The 13,218-nt window shown below is 36.1% G+C and overlaps 1 protein-coding gene and 1 non-coding gene across 2 annotated transcripts; both read right to left on the reverse strand.

Annotated features, from left to right (window-relative positions):
* Window positions 1-1,482: 1,482 nt before the first annotated feature.
* Window positions 1,483-2,462, reverse strand: LOC105033554 (calmodulin-like protein 6). The gene has a single exon (XM_010908418.4). The coding sequence runs from the start codon at window positions 2,415-2,417 to the stop codon at window positions 1,608-1,610; it is 810 nt and encodes a 269-aa protein (XP_010906720.1). The 5' UTR covers window positions 2,418-2,462; the 3' UTR covers window positions 1,483-1,607.
* Window positions 2,463-4,824: 2,362 nt separating this feature from the next.
* Window positions 4,825-10,673, reverse strand: LOC105033555 (uncharacterized). The gene is made up of 2 exons (XR_012138333.1): window positions 10,348-10,673; window positions 4,825-5,204 (listed from the first exon to the last, which is right to left on the reverse strand). It is a non-coding gene; the product is annotated as an uncharacterized protein (transcript).
* Between the last annotated feature and the right edge of the window lie 2,545 nt (window positions 10,674-13,218).

The raw sequence follows: 13,218 nt of genomic DNA on the forward strand, positions 1-13,218 counted from the left end.
TCTCTAAGCTTTTTGCATGGACTGGGGTTTCATTCAAAGAATGGTATTCCATGTATCCTCCTGACAACGAAGGGGCATCAATACTTTTGTAAAGCAAAAGGAAAAGCAGGCAATCAAATTATGCGAGACGGAATGCTTTCTGTTTTACTTTGAGGTATTCCTTAATATTCTTAGCCTTGGATGCTGCAGGCCATCCTTTTGTCTCCATCGACGAGGCTAGGTCAAGCAAGAAGGCTTGAGGCCCTGGAGTTTTTTTTTCAAGATCATGTCCATGCCAATGCAACAAATTATAAATCAAATTCCTTTCTTATCTGACTACTGTACGGTGGCTTCTTATTGACACCTTCCGGTAATTGGACCACTAACATGCCTAGTTGTCCTTAATTTATACGTTATCTGACACGGAAACTAGGGCCATCTCCTGCCATCATCTTTGCCAATGTGATATAAATAATTACTAAACAAGTGCTCTGATCCACTGATCAAGGAGGTGGGGAAGAGCATCTCCTTGTCTCACCTAATTTAATCAAGAAATGAATGCACAGAAATTAAACAAAACGTCCTTGAAGTAAACCAACCATACTCGGATTGGAGTCTCTGACCATGGGGATCTGGAGAATATCCCATGGAAATCACATGATAACCTGGAAACTTATATATTTATCATGTACACAGTGAAACTTGTAAAGAATCCCCAACTGCCCTCACTCAGACATGCAGGTCGCTTATATGGTCCACTAGAGTTTGATATTGTCTTATGCCTGGCTTTTTACTGATCACGCTCTCTGCCAAGCTGGGATGCTAGCAAACTGAATCTTGTCAGGTTTTCAAGGTCCCAAAGTGGTTTAGATCTAGAATTGAGACCAGGTCTGACCCATTAACTTGATAGGTTGGATTAGGTTAGATTCCTCCTGTGAATCCTTGGTTAATCCATGTTAGGTCTAATAAGTTCCCTTTGATTTACATATCCTAGTTACTTCACATCTGAAAAATGGGAATGGACACTTTGTTTATGGGCTTGGACTAATTGGAGCTTATGGATCAGATGTTGGTAAGCCAGCCTCAAGAGTCTCAATTATACTTGACAGAATACAAGATCAAGTAGGAATTGGATAAGATTTTATATGCATCCCTCCATCCTTCATAAGCACCAATCATGAACCCACAAAAAAAGCACTTTATACCATAATCAACAAGTCTTGTCCCAAATAAACAAGTTGGCCAAATCAGAATATGATCCCCAAATAGACAGTTTTATATACCCATTCCATTTGGCGAGCTAAGCAGGGAATTTTGAACAAAAGAAGCATCTAAGAGAACTTTACGAAGATAAGAAACAAATGATGGGGGAAAAAACTGTTATACATCCAAAGAAGTTAAACTTCATTTACATTGTAATACCAAGCCCCTCCCCTCCCCACCCCACCCCCATCCAGAAAAAGTTTAAAAAAAAAAAAAAAAAACAAACAAACAAAAGAAAAGTTAAAAAAAGTTAGCATAAGTTTCTTTGAAGGTACAGACACCTTTATAGCAAAGAAGAGAGACAACCATGTCCACTGACTACAGATCTCCCCAATACTGCAGAGGTAAGTGACACACTTGCACCATCAAAAGACCTTCCCACCCTTCATCATCTTCTTGAACTCCTCAAAGTTCACCATGCCATCCCCATCCAAATCCACCTTCCTTATCATATCCCTGCAGTCCTCCACCGTGGCCCCTCTCTTCAACCCCAAAGAAGCCAGCACCAATCCCAACTCCTCCACCGTTATCAGTCCATCCCCGTTCTCATCAAACACATCAAAGGCATGTCTCAACTCCATCTCTTCATCTTCTTCTTCTTCCTCCTCCTCCAATCTACCTCTCTCCACTCTCTCGTCACCATCTTCTCCACCTTGACCCAGTCCTCGGCCTCTTCCTATCGAATCATAGAGCTCTCTAAACTCCTCGAGGTCTATGAGGCCGTCTCCATTGGTGTCGACCCTCTCCATCATGCTCATGATCTCATTTCTCGTGCTGAACATCCCCAACCTCTTGAACGACTCCTCGAGCTCCTTCGCAGTGATGAAGCCGTCGCCATCTCTATCGAAGGTGGCGAATATCGTCTCAAGGTTGGGCTTCTCGACCGTCACCTTGCTAACTACCACTTCGTTGTCATCCTTCTTGGGAGCTTTCTCTTTTGGCTTTGGAGAAAAAGAAGCTATACGAAGAATCGAACAAAGCCATGCCAAGAGCTTTGAAGGGTGGAAAAAGAAGACGGAATTGATAAGGCCACAAGTGAAGAGGATGGCAAACAAGAGGAGGGCAGTCATGGTTAATTTTAGAAGAACAGGACAAGAGAGGAGGGGACGGGAGGGGAGGAGAGAGAGGTTATTAGTTATTTGGGGAGATGGAGAAGGGAAAGAAGAGGGACTCATAAAGGAAAGAAGAGGGCAGGGAGGGGTGGAGTCCCTTTAAAGCGACGTGGGGAGGAGAGTTATTTGTAGAAAGGGTAGTGTACGCGTGATAGGGAGAGACTGATGGTCCCACAAAACCGCGTGAAAAGTATAATAACGGTCCTCTCACTGGTGGTTGGCCTACATGTCATCTATTCTATAATTTCTAAAGACCTCCCCAAGCTTTGTGTTATCGGACCATGGAGTATAATGCCCTTCCTTTTCTTTTCTAGAAAGCCTGGGCCTGGGTTATGGGAATTCGTAATTAAGCTGACACATCTCAGCGAGGGGGTGCCGTACGAAATCATACAGCTAAATTTGATTTTGAATTGGCAACAAAGTTGACCAAGAAATATGTTGAAATTAATTAAATCAATAGAGGCTTTTAGATGTCCTTGTTTGGCCGCCGTTGACCTACGTAATCGATGATGGTAGTTTCTTTATAGGCAAGATATCATATGGTTCTCACATTAACAAATGAAAAATTACAGCAGCACATTTTTAGCTTTTCATAATTTATATTTATATTCAAAATTTCTAATTCTTTTAATTAGATCCCAGGATCCAACCATCCATCTCCATAAGGATTCTTTTTGTCACGTGAAATAAATTAGGCAAAGTTCCATCACTACCCTTATTGGCTAGATAGGAAAAAAAAAAAAAAGTTGGATTAGTACAGAAACAAAAATCCAAAAATATATTAGTCATTTCATAATCATTGTTTATGGTGTTAGAACTTGGGTGGACGCCAGAACCATATTGCAACCAATTCACAATTTTTAGAATCTAATTAAAAAAAAATCGAAATATTTGGGATGTAAGTAATTAAGAAAAATTAAAAGGATGTCTATATAATTTTTCCTTGACCAAAAAGAAATATCATATGCTTCCAACGGTTTCAAAATCTTCCTAACGGCCTTGCAACAAGAAACGGTTGCTTACTGTTCATTGCGTGGAGAAACCTCTTCAACGGTCAGAAAATCTCGTACTTTTTTGGTGGGTGGAAAAACCTGGTACGAATGTCAGCAGAAAATCCACTTTCCTACCGTCCAACAAACGCGTGTAACCCGCGGATGATCTAAATTCTAAATCCTCTGGACGCCCAGCTTTAGATGACAACTCGTTTACTTCCACCAAGGGAAGAATAATTCCAACTCCAAGGACATATAACATATCCATTTTTAAAATTAGTATTCAATAACATTACCATGACATCTGTGTAAACCATGATCAGCTACCTTGTTATCTCTTTCTTGTAATATATTCCTACTGGACCGTTCTTCATTGCTTTTAACTCGCAGATGATTCTGCACTAGAATTCCAATCTTTGTTTTCTTCCCTTTTTGACATGAGCTCTGCATGTCAAAAAGATGGGAATCCCAATTACGTGCTTCTGCAAACAGGCTTAGGGCACACATTTAACTTTAAAGGAAGCTTGGCATGAACTCTGCATGTAGAAAAAGAGGGAATCTGAATACTTGCTTGTGCACATAGGCTTATGATACAATTATCTTTAGCTGGATTTGGACACGATATTTGCATGTGAAAAAATTGCATTAACCATTGAATCTATCTACATATGATGTTCTTTGGATATGCCTATTCGCACCCGTTTGTTTTACTGGTGGATCACGTTATTCGGCAACGGTTGAAAAATTGAGAATGCATTTGGTTAGACATTAAAAAAATATATTTTTTTAAATTTTTAAAAAATAAAAATCAAAAAATAATGTTTGATAATCCTATAAAAAGTAAAAAATCAAAATTAAAAAAATTAAAATAATTACTTTATATGTAAAATAAAAAATTTTTGCTTTCCAAAATTTTTTTTTTTATTTTTTATTTTACTTTCGCACGTCCAAAATGTCAAACTAAAAAATAAAGAACCCGAATCTTTCTCCCTCATCGAGCTCTTCACCTCTCCACTCTCTCCTCTCTTCCTTCCTGAATCTTTCTTCCTCATCGAGCTTTCCACCTGCCGTTCCCAAATGTTGCCTTTTGCTTTATAGCAACATAGTTACCAAACATACCTTTTACTTTTTTTTACTTTTACTCAATAGCAAAAATCAAAAAAAATAAAAAATATTTTTTAAAAATCAAAAATAAAAAAACATAACCAAACGCACCCTAAAATGTCTAAGCTTATTATTCTTTAGAATTTATGAATTTAAGCTTCTGATCGGCTTGAAACAAACACATCTACAAGTTAATCTAAAATACTGGAGAACGGATTAGGGGGGAAAAAAAAATTTGTTTGAGATCTCCAGGTATAAAGTTGTGGCAATAGTCCGGTGCAATTCAATCAAACGGGGGAAATTGAGCACCATGAATTGCCAGATTACCATGATGCCAAGGATCAACGAAAAGCTATCATTATACAGGAAGAATAGATGATGAAAAGGTAAAAAAGATGACATACAATATAACAGGACCTTGTTTTACATAGCCAAAAGAATAGTAACTAAGAAGACCCACACAAGTGAATTCCTGGGGTTACAAAAAGTCTTTCATGCTTCAATCTCCTCAAATATTGCAACTGAAACGGGACTGCAATTGATATCCCCATAGCACTAATATATAAATTACAAGATAAACATTTCCTTGTACTCTAGCATTTTAATCATACTTGAACCATCAGTTCTATTGGGGTTTTCTCAGTAACACTAACATCCGAGGAAGAAATATGAAAAAGAAAGGCATCAGCTAACCCAAAATAAACTTCAGCTCTATTATCTTCTCAAACTGTATAGCGCAATCAGCCCACCAAAACTGAAAAACATGACCAAAAATTAAATGATGAGAAAAGAAAATAAAACCAGAATTTTACATAGATGGAGTCCTTTATCATGCATTACACTGACACCATCACATCAATATTTAATCCCAGTCACTTTTTAAAAGCAAAAAACGTTCACATATATAAAATTATGAACGATGAACGGAAATCTGTTAAAAGTTGGAAGCATAAATATCAGAAGTCATGTGGATTTTATCAGAGGATGGATTCCATATTAGTGCTAGAGTAAATCCTCCCTTTGGCTCTCTGTTCTACTCTCCTTGATTAAGATCAGAACTGCCACCAGTACTGGTAGTGAAACCATTAGCAGAGCTTGTAATATGTTGGGCCTTGTTATCTCAGGGAAAATAATACTTCCATATTTAATGGCTGCACCACTGCCAACAGACCCAGCTGCCAATTTCCATAAGTAACCGAAATCATCCTGTTTTGCACATGCACAGAAGCATGTAAAGATGGTAAGTTCTACTATGAATCTATGCTGGACTGTGAGATAAAGAGAACAATCAAAAATTAAAAAAGAACATACTTTCAAAACCAAGGCTGCACATCTATGGTCTCCTTCCTAGGCCAAGTGACTCTTCTTTTATATTCATGAAGCATCTTCATTTACCAGTTATCATCCAATAAAGGATAACATTACACCATACAGAAAAATTCTCTTAGGTCTTTGCAACATTAAAACTTCGCATATCTTGGACCACGAAAACCATAATTAAGTGGGTTTTCATCTTGAGAGTGCAAAGATGGAAACGTGAATGGACCCTAGTGTCTTTGTAATTTTTTTTCCTTCAAGCATTCAATTAGAATTTGGGAAATGACTTTGACTATTGCACATTAAAAAACCATTGGTTAAAAAACTAAAGCTAGATGCAATATGACTTGGAAGTTTCACGCTTGTGATCAATATTTATCTTTTCTAGGCTGTGGAGAGAAACATTAGATGGTTGCTTATTGTGCCTTTAATAACTTGAGAATAGGTGTAGATGGCACATCCAATAAATTTATATGCACACCGTAGGTACAGATCACAAGTCAAGCACCATTCACTATTTGAAAACTCCTCATGACCGGTTGAAGATGATCATTATTGTACATGCATCAGTGTAATGTTTAATGATACAAGAGATCAACATAGAAAGAAAGTATGACATAAGCAATTATTTACAAAATAATATATATATATATATATCTGTGTGTGTGTGTGTGTGTGCATATATCTAGATTACGTCAAGATGATCAAACACCACTTAACATTTATAGCCCTCTTGAAAAGGAAAGAAGATGGGCAACAAGGTTCATAAAACCAATACCGAGAATTGTACCAGTACATTACAGTTGGTATAGTGCAACACGCACTTATAGAAAGATAGGCTTCCAACACTTTTTCTCACTCTCAGTCACGATACTGCTAGAAATCGGATTGGTACGGGTCGGTACCAGATGGTATAAGGCAATTTTGCTCAGTTCATATTAGTACAGACTAGTTCAGCTCATATGCCGAACTGAACCTTAGTACCATATTGGTAGCTTATCAGTACAAGATGGTACAAGTCAGTACAGCAAGGTTACTAATGCAGGCAAAATCTTTTAGGTAGCCATCATTTTAGTGCAAAAAAACTTGCTTATGATCTAAATAGAGGTTATCCAGAGGCTTAGCAATTTGACAATGAAAAGAAATGATCTAATAAATTTTGAACTATATGCAGCACCTAAGTTTCTCATTAGGTATATTTATACCACAATATAGTCGACAAGCTCGACAACTTCTTCATTCACTTGATTTTTCCTTTTTAATCTTTTCCATTAAAAAATAGCAGTAGCAATGGTCGAGGTCTCTGTTTTGTTTGGACAGTTCAGTCTCCTATCTACCTCTTGTTCGTGTCCATCATCATTTCTGATCCCTTGATCATCTAATAACAACTGCAATCCTCTTTTCTTTATACTCAGTTTATTCTTATCTCTGCCTTCAATCCCACGATCAGTTGTGTAGAAAAAGAGGCATCAAAATAAGGACAGCTAGTTCCCAGCATAAAACCTAGAATTAATCAGTGACAAAATAATAGACAAGTTATAGCATATGAAGGAATGAGATAATGGTGTCTCTGCTGCTGAGATAAGTACCAGCTGTCTTGCAAGCAGAGTTTTCTAGGGCTTAACTTTTACTAAAGATACAATTGGATCTGTTTGGAGATACTATAGCTTTTGACCAAAAAGCAATTTTTAATAAAAGCTGTGTTTTGATGTCAAAAACCGCTTTGGAACAAACAGCTTTTTATTTGGCTATCAATATCCTCAAACTATTTTAAAGCTATAGAAATAATTTGCTGTATGTTTGGTTAATAGACCCAAAAGTTGTTTTTGAATGACAAATGACCACAAAGGACGAATATCTAAAATGATTATAAAATTATTTGGATACAAAATTTGCTATTTTATTTTTTTCATATTTTTTTTTGTACTTTTTTTTTAAAGTTATCCATTGACTTTCTTATTTCTTTCAAAATTCCCTTCGTGTCATTAGGCGAATATGGAGAAAGTCGGCAAAAAGGGGATGTGACGTGGATGGAGATGAGAGAAGATCAATGTGAGAAAAAAAAAGTACTCATACACAAGAAAGTCAGATAAAAAGGAAGAGATGAGAGGAGATTAATCGAGGATGTGGTTAGAGATGAGATTAATCTAAAGAAAAAAAAGAATCCTAATACACAAGAAAGTCGGACAAAAGAAGACGTAGATAGAGATGAGAGGAGATTAATAATCCTAGAAATCAAAAAAAAGAGGATGTATATATAGATGAGAGGAGATTGATCAAAGATATGAATGGAGATGAGATAAGATTAATCTGAAGAAAGAAAAGTCTTGATTGATAAGAAAGTGGGAAAAAGAGACATACGAATTGAGAAGGTAACATATAATTTTTCTCAAAAAAGCTATTTTCCCACAAACGCGATATTTAGCTTTTGGTGCTACATCTATGAAAAGTGGGAGGAGATCAGCTTTACATAAACCATATTTTGAGGGATCTTAAATGTGATATTATTTTTGGATTGTAGCCAAAGACTTAAAATTCTGCTTTTAGGTTCGAAATAACTTTTGACGATTACAAACGCATCCCCAAACATACACAACAAATCTAAAAGATTCATGGCTTGTAGTGATGGCAGCTTTACTAAATCCTTTCGAGTAGATTGGATATGCCATTTAGTTTCCTAAGGAAAGAAAGAAACATATAACAAATACAAGAATATAAGATCCCTACTTTAGAAGAAACAAAGAAGGGTCAGTTATTTTACTGTCAGGACTTACAATATATTAGTCTAGGACTATTTCATAACTCTCATAAAGATTGCCTTTAGGATCTGAGCATTTGCTGTGCATGTCAAAGAGGAAATTGAAGGAGTTTGAGAGGTGGAGACATTCACCCACCATGAGTGTCCATGTTGTGAAGCAAAGACATGGAATACAATATTAAACACCGTTACATAAAACAACATAAACACCATACAAAGAGCCACATTAACACTGCTATGCTATTTCTGATCTATGCCCAGCTCAAGCCTCAGCTTATATGGATGACCAAAGTCAAATCTGACTCATCTTAATCCGGCCTGGTTCACCAATATATGATTCAGTTTGATGCATTCCAATGAATATGGTTTCTTAATCTTCTACCCAACATCTTATGATTTAACATTCCAACCTCCATATGTAGATGCCTCCAAGATTTCCTCTAGAGTGACATTTGAATATCTGAAATGATTCTTATAAGGCCCTATCATCATGAAAGAGAATAGATGGAAAACCAAACTCTAATGACCTATGAAATTTAGAAGGAAATCAAACAATCATATGGCACTGTAAATTGTCCAACAACACAATGATTGCAAACAAGAAGACAAAAGGGAAATCAATAATTTTTATGAAAATGTCTACTGCCGAAGGTGTCAAAAGAACCTTAATCCATAACGTAAGAGCCTGTTTCGCATAATTGCTGCTTTTGTGTTTTTGTTTCTATATGAATCAGTGAAATACCACCTGAAGATTGATATCTAAGAGAGCATTTGCAGGAAACTGCTGCTATTCCTTGCTTCTATTTTCATTCTTTTTTCAAAGAAATAAATCTTTACTTCCAAATGCTTTGAAGATTTCAAAAGCAATTTACCAAAAAGTAAAAGAGTTTGATTGTACATGTTGTTCAGTCCGGTTCATTTTCTTCTAGGATTTTCAAAAACAAAAGAAATACAAACTGACCCTAAACTACCTTTGTTTCCTGTTTCAAGCACAAACTGCAGCAATCTACTGTTATCATGTTTCGAGGCACCAGACTAAATCAGTTTGATTCCCCAAATATATCTAACCAAAGATTGACATTACTGTGGGATGTGGTTCACAGAATAAACCAGCCGATCTCGTACAGAATACTATGCTGCATTTTTGCCTCTACAATAAAGATCAAAAGATCATCATCAAGTTATCAACCAGTGACACTCTTCTTTTGGCCAAGAAGCTTTCGAAATGAACCTTCTAGTTGAGTGAGTTTTACAGGTCCAAGCAAGATGAATCAGCATTTAAGATATCTTCCTCAATGTAATGGCTATTTTCAGTAATACGAGAATCAAATGGGTAACTGCAAAACGTGAAAAAATCGAAGAACAAATTGGGACAAACCTAATTCCTATGGATCTTGAGCATCGCAAGGAGTAATTGTAAGCTATTGCAACTCTAATTCTACTAGAAACCTCGTGCGGGCCCCTGCTAAACCCGAGGCTGCTTACTAGTGAAGATAATTCTAGGCAAGAATGGGACCTGCCATGAACCCTAAGTCCAGTTAAAGTGACGGAAAAAGAAGACATTTCCAAGATTAATGGTCTCTCTCCCTCTCCATAGGGGCTTCTCTTGATAAAAGCCGTAGATATAATTAAATTCGACCAAAAAAAATGTAACTTTATTCTTTTTGGTCGATAAAATGGGCAAATTTTCGGAACGCCCAGAGAAAATTCCTGCCAATTTCCTCCATTGATAAATTCAAAGTTCTAAAATGAAAGGTGGTCTCTTTTAATCTCTAATAAACGAAATAACTGCGAGAAAGGATGAGAGAAGAAGAAGTCCGACCGAAGAGAGGAGCGCATCGTCGAGGGCTTCGATTCCTTCTTCGGCTTCGGGGCGTCCATCGGGGCGTGAAGAGAAGCAGACGCTCCTTGGCGTTGTCTTCCTCCTCTGGATCCACGAGGAGGCGAAACAGATGTTTGGGGTTTTAGGGTCGAGCAGGACCGAGGGCTTCGCCGGAGGACGGCAACGAGGTAGAGAGGAGGACGAGAAGCGTGGGATAATAATCCCACTATTCCAGGCACCAGCTGCCATTGCCATTCTTTGATTCTTTTTTTCGTTTTAATTTACTGCTGCAGCGCAGTGTGCTATTTATCCGTAGGGTCGAAAGTTTGTAGAAGCAACCGGACAAATATGGTAGACTGGCATTATATTCATGGACTATTTCTTTGCCGTATTAATTCGATTTAATTTTTTTTTATCAATTTAATATACATATCAATTTATTTATCTAAATAATATAAATTTTATAAAATATTATTTTAAATAATATTTTTTCATCCGACTTAGCACCCACCTGGACACCTATCAAGGAAAAAAAAATTAAAAAAAATACCATCCAAGATGGTATTTTTAGAAACACCATTCTGCATGACATTTTTATAAACGCCATCCTGCATGACATTTTTAAAAATATCATTCTGAATTATATTTTTAAAATACCATACAAAATGATATTTTTAATGATATTTTTTTTACTTTTCTTTCTTTCTTTTTTTTTCTTTTATTTATATTTTTTACATCAATTTTTAGATGCAGTATATTTTTTTTATTATTATTTATACTTTTTTATACATGATTTTAAACTAATTTAAATAATTTTTTTAAATTTTTTTCAAGACACATTTGAAGATCATGACAAACTATATAGCATCCTAATACTTGAAATTAAATAAATAAAATATCTAAAACTTTGATAAAAATAATAATTAATAATATAAAATACAACAAAAATATATAGTTTGCAAAAAAAATCCCACAATACTACAAATAAAAAAAAATTAAGTCCTATACGGATGTCGTAGTGTCTATGGCCGTTGAGAAGGTCCTCAACGGTCGCTCTTACTCCTGTGTCACATGCGATGGTTCCTCTCCTATATCAGTGGATGTCTCCTGAGCATGTATATCAAGAACAATAGGTCCTGTTGGAGCATCTACGAGCTGAGTGACCCCCTTCACCCTTTCATCTGCATTCAATGATAGATATATAATAAAAAGATCAGACCACTCAAATGAAGAGTCATGATGCCAACTCGGATATGGTGCTGTCATCTGAAACATGTAGGAAAATGAAGTCCTTAACATCTGTAGATCAAAAAATAGTAGTATATATCCACATAATATTTTTAAGATAATTTTTTTTCTCGTCTTAACCTTCAGTTCATGATATATTTTATTTATATTTTTTAAACCAATTTTTTGGATACGTGATATATTTTTTTATTATTATTTATATTTTTTTGATGCATGATATTATTTTTGAAATCTAATTTAGATAGCTCTTTTAATGTGACATTTCTTCCTCAACTTCTTTTCGAGACACATGTAAAAATCATGACAAATCATATAACATCCTAATATTTGGATTGAACAAGCAAGATATCTAAAACTCTGATAAAAATAATAATGAATAGTATAAGATAGAACAAAAGTATATAGTTTACAAAAAAAATCCCATAGTAATACAAATCCAAAAAATACTAAGTCCTATAAGGGCATCGTGGTGCCCGTGGCTATTTGGATCTTCTCACGAAGGTCCTCAACGGTCGCTCCTACTCCTCTATCACCTGTGATGGTTCCTCTCCTATAACAGTGGACATCTCTTGAACATGCATATTAGGAATAACAGATGCTGCTGGAGCATCTACGACCTGAGTGACCCCCTCAACCCCCTCATATGGATCCAATGATGGGTCTGGAACAAAAAAATATGATCACTTAGATAAAGAATCATGATGCCAACTCGGATCCGGTGCTGTCATCTGGGGCATGTAGGAAGATGAAGGCCCTAGCATCTGTGGATCAAAATATAGTGGTATATGTACAACATGTGATGGTGACATCTGCGAAATACATGGTGCTGGCATATCTGGAGCATGTGGTGATGGTGTATATCTCATATCTAGCGCATAGGATGCTCCAATCACCGTCAATGTCTCTAAACATGATCTCTCCATCTCCCGCAGTATCCAGATCCGATCGTCCTCATCAAATCGCAGATAAAGCACGATGAGTGTCCAACATAAGACCTGACAAACGATCAGTCTACATAATAAAAAAAATTAGCAATACATTATAGGTCATAAAATAAAGATATAATGTAGCTATATAAAATATTTTACATAAATGATAAGAGGTAAAATAAAGATTTAATGAATTAAAATTAAATATAAGATTGATATAAGACATAATTTTCAAAGTCTTACCAACATGCGCACAGTAGAACTCTCACCCTCATACCCTGAAACTGCATACCGTGGCTGTTCGATGACCGATACTGTAATGCTAAGAAATCAAGTCATGTAATCTTCGGTATATGGATGACCTTCTAATATATTATCATCATGAACTATATGATCTTGTCGTGCATTCCAAATAGTGATATACTGTGTATGTTTGATATGTCAGTCAATATGAGCTCTCTCTCATCGATCAATACGATGAAGTTGCTGGCTGGTATCAAACTGCTCTAGGATACCCTAAATCCACCCAAACTACTGTAGTACATGATCTGGAAGGTGTCACTCCACCACATCAAAATAAATAAGCAGTATCCTAGCAGTCTATATATCATGTCCATCTGTGCAACTCTGTGGTAATATGGACAATATATGATCTATGTATAGTTTCCACAAAAACTAATAGAGTTAAACATAA

This window comes from Elaeis guineensis, chromosome 1 (assembly GCF_000442705.2).
Source record: "Elaeis guineensis isolate ETL-2024a chromosome 1, EG11, whole genome shotgun sequence".
Classification (NCBI taxonomy): Eukaryota; Viridiplantae; Streptophyta; class Magnoliopsida; order Arecales; family Arecaceae; genus Elaeis; species Elaeis guineensis.